Here is an 11,116-nt window from a genome sequence, read left to right on the forward strand (position 1 = left end):
ATCGCTCTGTGAGGTATCGGACTACAGTTCCCATAATGCTCCAATAATCCATAATTTGACAGATTTTTGTGCATCAGGTTTCACAAAAAATCAGTTGAAGGTCAGCAAACTCAACCAGAATTCATACTTACAGCACATCAGATTCAGATTTTTAAGTGAACTGTATAGTTAAAAATACAGTAAGGGTCACTGATTTGATTTTAGTTAAATATTCACATTTCTGGATGAGATATCGCACAAATGGTAAAATAACTTTTTCTTTTTTTTAATCATTGTTAAAATTACTCTATACTACAACATTTGCTTCGAGATGTTCTAATGTGACCCAGGGTGTCTTTTATTTTGAAAGGAAGCCATGTGAACCTGTTAAAAGTTACTGTATTTTTTGGATTATAAGTCGCAAGAGCAAAAAATATGTAATTAAGAAGAAAACTATATATATGTCGCTCTGGAGTATAAGTCGCACTTTAAAAGATTAAAAGAACTAAAAAGAGGAAAACATTCCGATTCTCCTCCATGTTTGTTTTGGACGACACTTCTTCTTCTGGCACAGAAGAAAATACAGCACCCTCTAGTGGTTGTTAGTGGAAACAACCGCTAAAGGGCAACCGGAAGCTAGTGGAAAAAAAATGAAGATTTGAGCTTAATTATGTTTAAAAAAAAATCACCAATAAGTCGCTGTTGAGTATAAGTTTCACTCCAGGCTAAACTATGAAAAAAACAGAGACTTATTTTCCAGAAATTACTGCATTTAATATTTTTTTTGAATAAAGGGCTATTTTCAGTACATTTTTATGCGTTTTGCGCAAAGAAAACAATACTTAATTTATACTTATCATATTAGTTAAAGTAATATTCAATAAAGCTGCTCTATTTTTCTTACTTTGTGGGTCCTCACTTAGAAGTCGACCCGAATGGCTCCTTACGTGTTGTAGACTCCTCGACTAAACTGATGTTTTTACTTGAATAAGTGACTTTTTTAATCACACCAGGGTTTTAATGCACATTTAACTGATGTTTCCAGTGGAAAAACAAGGAGGCTGCATAGCAAACGCAATGATTGGCCCGCTCATGGATGGTTAATGCATTAAAATACTCTCTCTGACTCAAAAAGTATTAGAGAAAAAAGAGAACTGTTCCTTTCTGTTAATGGCAAACCTTTTTGTCAGATCTTGATTTATTTTTCCAACATTTTAGCCTAATTTACACAGTTTTTCATTGACATTTCTTTCATTTCATTTTACTTTTCTAAATATTCTTACGTTTTGACCTTAGTTTTGATTTAATTTACCACTATTTTGTTTCAGTTTTCATGCTAAATGTTCCCCCTCGAGGCAGCTCTCTTTCTAGATTTTTTTTTAAATGAGAGATTTTGTTGCAGATGGAAAACACCTGGATTATTTTCCATCTTATCTGGATCTTTTGTGGACGTAACTTGACAAAGAAAAACTAAACTGTTGCTATTTTACCATCACATTTACCGGATGTCACCAAATGCTGGAGCTGTTTTCTAATCCCACTATCATGATAATGACAGGCAATTATATATAAAAGACCACCACTTAAGTCCAGACAAACGAAGAATATATTAAAAGAATAAAAGAAAAACCCACATGCAGCTTTTTGATGCTGTCTTGTATTATTTCTTTATCAGCAACCAGAAATTAGAGGAGTTAGAAAATGAGAATGAACCCAACACGACCCTCAACCGCTTCAGAATAAATGAAACTGAATAAAATAGATACAGGTAGGAAGGTGGGAACATCTAACGTGGGTTTGCAGGATGGGAAGCTTGAACAGACGTGTGGGGCGATTATTAGAGGCACAAAAAGCATAAAATGTCTTTTGAATGATCAAGCTGTGATGTGAAAACTGACATTAAAGTCTTACAGACAGAAATCCAGGAATTATTGCTCTCAATATAACCTCAACATGCATGTTTTAATGGGAAATAGGAGGAAAAAAATGAACCTTGAAATGACTAAAACGTTGAGTCGTTTCTCACGTTTTATTATTACCAGTCCATAAAAGCTACAAATTGTGGTGTCAAAGGAGACTCTCAGCTGAAGTATGCTCCTTAGTCAGTTTTTTCTTATGTTAAAAAATGGTTCTATAAAAAATGAAATGAATAAAAAGTCGTTTTTTTACTTTATTTTTACAATTTATGTGATTTTTTCTAAGAAATTAAAAAGAAAAAAAATATTGAACATTTTGTATGTATAGAAATAATGTGTGGTAAGAAAAAAATCAATTCTTTCTGAAAAAAGGCAAAATAAAAATGTTGGTCTATTGGTAAGAGAGGACTTGCACACATTTTTGTACCTTTTGACTGAACAAACTGATAATTATTCAGCCCAGATGACTGAAAATGTGCTTAAGCTGAAGAACATGTTGGTGAAATATGTTACTGATCTATATTGTTTATATAAAACAAAAAATAATTCAAAATCTTGCAATTTTAACAAAGCTAAATATTTGCTAAATTACAAAGCTAAGCATATTCTGCATTTCTCCCTGATTTTACCATATTTTTCATATTGTCTGGGGTAATTCTTATGAGTCGAACCTACAACCTTTAATAATTCAGCAAAAAAAATCATTACGAATAATACATTTGACTCCCTACAATGAGAACACCTCTGAACTATTTTTTAATTCAAGAATACTGAAATTTAAAGATTTATGTCCTCTGCAGACACTGCTGGTGATGTTTAAGGCCAAACATTTTATGTTGCCACATAGTTTACAAAATCTACCAAACAGTAGAAGAAATGATGACTTCAAGGTACCTAAAGTGAAAACTACACTTAAACAAATAACTATTTCCTGTGCTGGGGTTAAAAAATGGGATGAGTTGGATAATGAGCTGAAAAAGTGTTTAACGTTGGTTTAAGTTTAAATGTAAAAACAAAATGATTGATTTGTATGCAGCATGACGTTCCTGTCTGTGATATTGTTTTTATTACGGGTTTTCATTTTGCGTTTGTTTTTATTTGTGTTTTTTTTATTAGACCCTCTCATTTAGTCATATGTTGGTATTATATGTAATAATGAGAGTGGAGAAGGGGTTTATAAGACTCTGTCTTCATCCTACTCCTGTTCTTCCTTAGTAGATTGTATGTATTGTACATTCTAACTAAAAGAACAAATAAATAAATGAATCTATAAGGATGGAGCAAGAAAAAAATGCAAAATTTTCCTTAAATATATTATTGCATTTCTAAAAATCTTTATGTAAACCATCATTAGGAGCTAAAGAAAAGGAGGATGAACGAGCTGAAGTGTCTTAGTGATTCATCACCTGTCAAGACAAGATAATGACACTAAAACCAGAGTCTGGACAGATGATGGACAAACACAAAGCTATGATGGCTTCATAACCTCTGAAATGTTTGAGATTTTTCCCTTTAAAACAGATGAAAGTAGGTTTTCTGATGAGGAACATTTTAAGATGATGAGGAATACACTCTTTAATGTCTTGGATGTTTTGTTTAGCAACGACATACAAACTCAATGATGCATCCAGCAAACAGCAAAAGAGAAAAATGTTCATGACATGACTGCATCCTGCAAAGCTGCTGGATGACAGAGTTGGAACCTGATTGATGACGAAAACACTTTTTCATCAGTGACTCAACAAAGTTATTGTCAGAAAAGATGGAGGAGCTGCAGCACAAGAACATTGAGATTTTTCTTCAAGACTGATAGATGTCAAACTTCTGTTCAAACTCTGGGAAAAAAGTAACTTTAAAGTTTAGGAGTTTGATCTGAAACCCAAACTTTGAGGGTTCTGGTGCTTACCACTGGGGCCCACGGTGACCGAGTCCTCCATCCTCTCTTCGTGGTCGATGGGAATGGACATCGGGATGAGCAGGACCACGCCCAGGCTGGTGCCCACCCACAGACACGGACCGGGCAGCACGTCGTTCTTGCGTCCGTAGGACTCTCCGAACTGCAGCGTGGTGACGGCCTCTTTGGTGTCCCGGTCGATGCTCGACACGCTGGAGCTGCGAGAGCGGCTGAAGGAGTTTTCGCGACTCTCTGCGGGAGCAGCCCCAAAACAGACAAACGAGGCCAGAGAAGATAGAAGAAGCAATGACGAAGGTAGAATGGACATGGAGGGAAAAGAAGAGGAGAAAGGAACAGAATCACAAGAAGATAAAAATGGGGGGAGATCCAGATGAGAGAAAAAAAATATTTACAGGTCATTTAATGATGTGAATGCCGATAAATGAATGAGAAACACTGAGATCGAGAACCACAAAGAGACAGAAACACACAAACACCTTCCTACCTCCGCTTTGTTGAGATTAGTCACTAAATTCAAGGACACAAACGCACCAATTTCCCAACCTCCCAGCTCCCGTTTGAGTGCAGCGTTCGCGGCGTCCATCGTGTACCTCGCCTCCATCGTGAAAGCATTTCTGTATTGCCGCATTTCTGAATTATTCAGAGCCAAGAAAATGTGTAGTACTGCACTTCCAGCCCAATGTTGCACAAAGCAGAAAGTTTATGTAACAGCGAAGGCGCTGCGAGCTTGAAGAGTGAATGAAGTCTCTGCTGACGTTGGATGGAGGGATTTTTCACCACCAAATTCCAGAAACAACCAACAGATTGTGTCTAATTGATCAGGAGAAACTACTGCGGTTTGTCTTTGACCTTTACCTGTCGGTGCATAAATAATGCAGACCGCCTCACGCACCCAAGCTCCTCACCGTCCAGGACAAGATGAACCGACTGAGCGAGTGTTTAGGACGACACATGGCAGAGGTCACAGGACGAGGCGACAGTTGGACGGACGGACGGACGTCAGTGACAGAGGCCTCTTACCTCTCTCAGTCCAGCAGTAGGGGGTGGTGGTGGTGTGGTGCTCGTCGTGCGAGTACATAGTGACGCCGTGTAACTGCTGAAGCATTGCCCTCCTGGACGCGTGCCCTACTCATCCCCCACAACATGAACCCCCCCCCACAGAACAAACCGAAGCCCGGCACGACCCGGAGAAACACCAGTCCGAGCCGCGGAACAGACGAGACGGACAACAGCAGCACCAGAGAACGACAGAGAGGGAAAGAAAGAAAGAGGCGACTGAGCGAGGGAAGACTGTTCAGAAATACACAAAAATCACTGTTGAGAGTTCAAATTGTGGTGTGCATCAATCCCTGTGCAGATGAAACTGTGACCGTGTCCTACATGCAGTCCACTGAGGCCGAAAGAGAGCCTGAGTGTTGGATCTCACAGTCAGGTGCAGAAGGTTCTCAGAAACACAAGGTTTACTATAGACCTTAAAGCATGCCAGCATGGTGTTCCACAGGGTTATAAACACGGACCACTAGAGTTTGGTCTTTTTGTCCTTAATGATCCAGTTAGGGAGTGACTTTGATGAGTTTTTAGGAGGAGTAACACACTCAAACAATCACTAGTCATTAGGAGACATCATGCATGTTCAGTGATCTTTGGATGTCTTGAAATATCCTGATGAACCCAAGTCGTTCTATCCACACATAAAATACATCACAGAGGATAGTGGATCAGGGGCGGAGCTACAGTGGGTACGGGGGGGGGGACCCCAGGAAACTCTTTGCCCCCCACTTTCTCTCCAATAAGTACCATTACTGACAAATATTAAGACATCACCAACTTCTTAAAGATGTTTAGAGAATATTTGGACACTTCAAATTAGAGATGAATATTTTTCTTTAAAGAATTTCTAGACATTTTTTTTACATTAGCAGTAGCACCTCAGCTAATAGTCTTTCATAATTCAATAATAAGCCCAGGAACATGAAAGATGTTTGAAATGTCACATTTTCTCAAAAATAAGTCTGGTATTATAGAATAAACGTAGATTTGTCAAACTGTACAGATTCTGGGAGATAGAGACATGCACAGAGGAGACTGACTGACAGCAGTTTACAACCAATCGGGACGCAAAAACCTGAACTGTTTTTTTCTTTTAAAAGTATGGAAGTTACAATGAAAAAATAAAATGTGAAATGTGATAACAAGGGGGAACGTATCAGTTTACTGATGTGGAAGAACTTCAATCTAAGACTTTATTTTTATGTTTAAATTTAATATAAAAGAAGCTTTTAACCTGGCAGAATATCACATTTTTATTTTGGGTTATATTTCCTGGAAATGTAGTCACTAATCAACCTATGAAACACTCAGAGATCCATTCATGCGGGGGAACACTGAATCTTGTAGTATTGTTTGTTTTTATTATTTTAAAGGTACTTTTAATGACATTTTTCTACTTCCTTTAGTTTCTCATAAGAACTACTTAAATATGTTCAAAAGAAACGTCTCCAATAACTTTCCCAAATACCAGAGTGTTGTTTATCCTTGCCTGTAGGACGTCATTTAGATTTCCTGAAGAAGTTTGGGGACTGTTCCCAGAACTCGTCAGTCGTGGACAGCGCTGGCGTGCAGCGCTGCTGAGGATTGCAGCCTTCTGCTGGGAGTCTGGGCGGCAGCAGCGCCGTTCGGCCGTGTGCTGCCCGGGTGGGATTACGCCGGGTGACAGAGCCTGTGGGGGTGCTGGCTAATGAAAGTCAGGCACAGCGGTGCTCTGACAGGACACAGGGACCCCCGGGGGCCCCTCGCAGGGAGCCCGGGGCATCGGAGGCCGTGTCAGGGTGCTGATAAGGGTAGACAGACAATCCCAAGTGTTTAGGCCGACAGGTAGACAGTGGTAGAAACACACACATATTCCTGAGATTTAGGCCTTCATTTAGTGAAAAGTAAAACTTTGTTTGATTAAAATAAGAACTAAGAAATCCTTTGATCGTTTCCTGCAACTTTTTTAGAAATGTTATTAGGTTTAACATAAAAAAAGCAGCTGAGAGCGATAATGTCCAATCTGCTGCCCCAGAAACTGTTTTTTCTTGTTGTTACAAGTATGTTTCTATGACAGTATTGCTATAATGTGTCTCACCATTTGTGGTGTTGCTGTTTTGCTGATTTTATTTTTTCAATTTCTCCAGCTTTTTATTTTAATGTTTTTCCAGTAGATTGTCTTCTGCGTCCTGATTGGTTGTAGACCGTTGTCAGTCATTTCCCTCCTCCATGCCTCCTCAGAATGCATCTGCAGAGATTAGATAGTCTCCTTTATTACCCGAGGAGCCTGCAAGAACATCTGAGGATACGAACTGAAAGTGACCTGTGTGATGAGCTTTCTCAACCACTCTACTCAGGAAATGATTAATAAGATTTTGCAGGACAAACATGTTTTTGTTGTGATATTAGGGGATGAAAGGACAGTGGACTCATTGTTTTCCTAAATTATTCTGCTCTTTCTTACTTTAATGTTGACTTATTACATACGATTCTTTACTGTTTTGTACTATAATAAATGATTGGATTGGAGTGGAGCCGTCTTCAGTCTCTTCTCTAAATAACTATTTTACCTTAAATCTTTGATCTTTGTTTTCATTCTATAATATCGGACAAATTGTTCTCTATGAAGGATTGAACTTTAAGAGTCTAAGAAAAGGTTATAAAAAGTCTATAGCCTAAAAATATCTAGAATTACGGTAAAAAAAAAGATATATTTTTATTCACTTGTGGTTCTATCTACTTCACTTGATTGAAAACCATTCGCTGCAGCCTCTAATGGAAAGAAAGCAATATGGAAATGTTTACCATACAGTAAATATATGAAGCCATCATCCCGGCTTCCCCTGTGGATTCCCTCCTCTTGTTTGCTTGCCTGCCATGCAGGCCTTATTAACTTCAGCCTCATTTCTCGCGCTGCTCGGTGACCTTTAATTATTGCAGGTATACTGCTGGGTCTTCACTGTGGTAACCCACTGCAACTGGAGCACAACAGAGCCGACAGCAGACAACAGACGATGTACGGAGCTCTGAGAGGAGAGGCGCTCCCAAGGAGAGTGAGAGCCTTGCTATCGTACAGTATCTGATGACACTAGAGGAGCTGTACGCTATTGTTGCTCAAATGGCCTTGCAGGTTAAATTATTAGGAAGTACATAAAACAGTGTTTTCTCCAGAGACCTTAAAGGGACATAAAAAAAATTCTACTTATTGAAGTAAAAAAATGTTTCTGGTTACTAACTGGTGCGCACTAGTAACTGGTGCACACCAGATAGCAATTGAAAAAAAATATTTAATTTTTTTATTTTAGATTAAAGTAATTTATTTCTGGTTACTAACTGTTGAACACCAGTAACTGTGTCCATCAGATGGTACCTGGAAAAAAAATTAGAGTTACTATCCATTGCGCACCAGGTAGTAACTGAAATTTTTTTTTTTTAAGAAATTAAGTAGAAAAATTGAATTCTGGTGTGTTCCAGTTACTATTTGGTGAGACCAGTTAGTATGCAAAAACATTTTAACCTTAATTTTTAGAAAAAAAAAATATTTAAAAATTAAAATAATTTTTTAGGGTTACTAAATGATGCGTACCAGATAGTAAATGAATTTTTGTTTTTCTATGACTGAAAAAACAAACAAAAAAAAAAACCTGGTAACTAACTGGTGCACACCAGATAGTAAGTGGTGTCAACCAGTTACTATCTGGTGTGCACCAGTTAATATCCAGAAAATATCCAGAATTTTTTTTTTTTCTAAACATTAAAGTAAAAAAAATGTTCTGGTTACTCACTGGTGCACACTAGATTATAATTGAAGGTTTTATTTATTACTTTTTTCTTCTGGTTACTAACTGGTGCACACCAAAAGTAAAATTTTTGATCTTATTTTTTTAGAAAAAAAAAAAAAGAAATGTATTTATTTATTTTTTTTACTTCAATGTCGATTTTGGGAATCTGTAGTTTTCTAAGACTCTGTGAGTCTTTAGAGTATTGAGAGACGGATGTGTGAAGTCTACAGACTCCCAGTAACACATTTTTGTTGTTAATGTTTCAGTAATGCAACAAAACAAATATTTCTGCAGTTAATTTTCCGAGGATCTTCTCATTTTTGTCATTTTTCAGACGTTTTCTACAGTTTTTCTTTCCCCTGACCGTCCTCTGTCCTTAAAGAGACAAATGATGAATATTTTGTGGGATCTGCACACCTGCTGATAATCACCTCATCAACCACTAATGATGAACAGCACCTGCTGTATATCTAGTAAATAAATGATGACAAGTTATAAAAGTTACATGTCATTATGTCTCTGAAGTATTCCATTTATAATGCTACCACAACTGAACTGTTTTTGCTTTTACTTTAATGAGGTTTTAAAGGATAAATAGGACAAAGTTTGAATCAAAGATGATGTGTTTAAATCTGCTGGTTAAAGTCATTTTTACAAACTACATTATAATTTCTATTACATGACATAATTTTGCCTTTTTTTTCAAAGACAACAAAGACCCCAAATTGATGAAAAAGCCTAATTTCCACAATTATCTGGAAACTTAAAGCATTGAAACCCAGAGCTCTAATAAAACTTTTATCTGAGGCTAATCCAGACCAGCTTCCTGCACCAGATCACATTTCATAATGAAGTTACTGAAGGTGACGACTCCGGTCTAATTTCAAAACTAACGTACGTCGTTCCTTTTGACATAAACGAGAGCGCCCATCGCCTCGCTTAAGGTCAGAGCAACAAGTATTTGGGAAGCCTGAATTAAAAATCTTTAAAAACTTTGAAGCAGAGCTCAGATATGAAGACATAATGGAGCGTGACCTTCGCTTCAGCCAGCAGCTCTGGTTGATCTCTTGTCTGATGTTTTGTGCGGCGTGGCTGCAGCAGCTGTGACATTTTGGAAATCGTTGCAAAGCTGAACCTCCTGTAGAGAGATTTGCCTTTTGTGAAGATAATGAGAGAGTTTTGGCTTCTATGAGACCTCAGAATGAAAGGCAAAGACACTGTTTATAATCACGCCACAGCTAAAAGACTCGTCCAGTCAGAGCCTTACGTTCATGGTTAACCTTTGGTAGTCTCTGCACTCACTACTGCAGGGGTGTCGAACTCAATCACACAGGGGGCCAAAATCCAGAACACACCTTAGGTCACGGATTGAACCGGAAAAACATTTGTTGAACACTCTAAAACTACATTTTTAAAACCGTAACTTGATAATGTGTGTGAATGCTTTAAGCTGAACTTGGCTAGTGCTGATAGTTGAAGAGGCTGAAATTAATAGCTGAAAATGCTAAAGCTGATAGCCAGCTGAAATATTAGCTAAATGCCAAATTAGCCTAAAAAACTGAAAAAAGGTAGGTTAGCCAAACATGTAAAGTCTCACATGTCTAAGGAATGGGTGGAGCAAAGGTCAAGTCTCCAGTATTATTATTATTTTTTTTTAAATTTTTTGTTCTCAAATTCCGAATTTTTCAGTAATTTTCAAGCATGTTTTAAGGATCTTCTTACGTTCTTATTTTCCATTTTGCTACATAAACCACAGTTGAAAATAAAAGAAAACCACTCTAATTTATCATGTTCTGTCAAATTCTTTACGACCAATTCTTTTTATCGGGTATGTTATATCCAGTAAAAATTACCCGGTAAAAGTGATGGTGTAACTTTTTATAGTGGGTGTTCTAGGGATAAAACACATTTTTCATTTTGTTTTGACCTTATTTTGCTTTCTTTTTTGGAAATTATAATTTTTTGTTTTATGTTTACACTTTTGAACTTTGTATTAATACAAAAACAGTTAAATATATTTTATTGGTGTGAAAAAATGACAACAGTAATCATATTTTTCAGAGTATGAGTTGTGTTTTTAAGCATAGTTTGGTCAGGAGTGTGACTTATACTCCAGAAAATAAGACTATTTAGATCTGAGTTTTCATTACAGTTTTAGGTTTATTGTAGAATTATTGTGTAGTCTTGTTACATCCTGCTGCTACTGCTGGACATTTTTCCATCTTTTTTAACCTCTTTGTCCTCAGTAGTCTTATACTGCTGGGTTTTGTTATTTTAGTTTGGGGCTGGTAGTCTTAGTTTGTGGGCTTTGTTTATTTGTTTTCTTGAGGTAGTTTTGGTTAGACAGCCGTTAGCAGGTAGCTGCTGACTCAGACGCTCGACATAGCTGGATCAGAAGTCTCTCTGACTTATTCTATGTTTGGTCAAGTTTCCAATTCCCTTTGGTTTGTCTTTTGTTTTTATTGTTATTAGTGTCCAGTTTTTGTTATTGTTCC

At 37.3% G+C, this 11,116-nt stretch overlaps 1 protein-coding gene across 15 annotated transcripts in view; it reads right to left on the reverse strand.

Annotated features, from left to right (window-relative positions):
• Window positions 1–11,116, reverse strand: part of stxbp5l (syntaxin binding protein 5-like) — a 179,085-nt gene that overhangs the window by 6,200 nt on the left and 161,769 nt on the right. For 8 of the 15 annotated variants that reach the window (XM_024286613.2, XM_024286612.2, XM_024286608.2 and 5 more), the window contains 2 exons: window positions 4,831–4,935; window positions 3,802–4,041 (listed from right to left, as the gene is read on the reverse strand). In XM_024286613.2, coding sequence (XP_024142381.1) covers window positions 3,802–4,041; window positions 4,831–4,935 — 345 coding nt within the window. The remainder of the gene's footprint in view (window positions 1–3,801; window positions 4,042–4,830; window positions 4,936–11,116) is intronic. The other 7 variants (XM_024286619.2, XM_024286616.2, XM_024286618.2 and 4 more) reach the window with 1 other exon arrangement.

Source organism: Oryzias melastigma, linkage group LG21, assembly GCF_002922805.2.
Source record: "Oryzias melastigma strain HK-1 linkage group LG21, ASM292280v2, whole genome shotgun sequence".
Taxonomy (NCBI): Eukaryota; Metazoa; Chordata; class Actinopteri; order Beloniformes; family Adrianichthyidae; genus Oryzias; species Oryzias melastigma.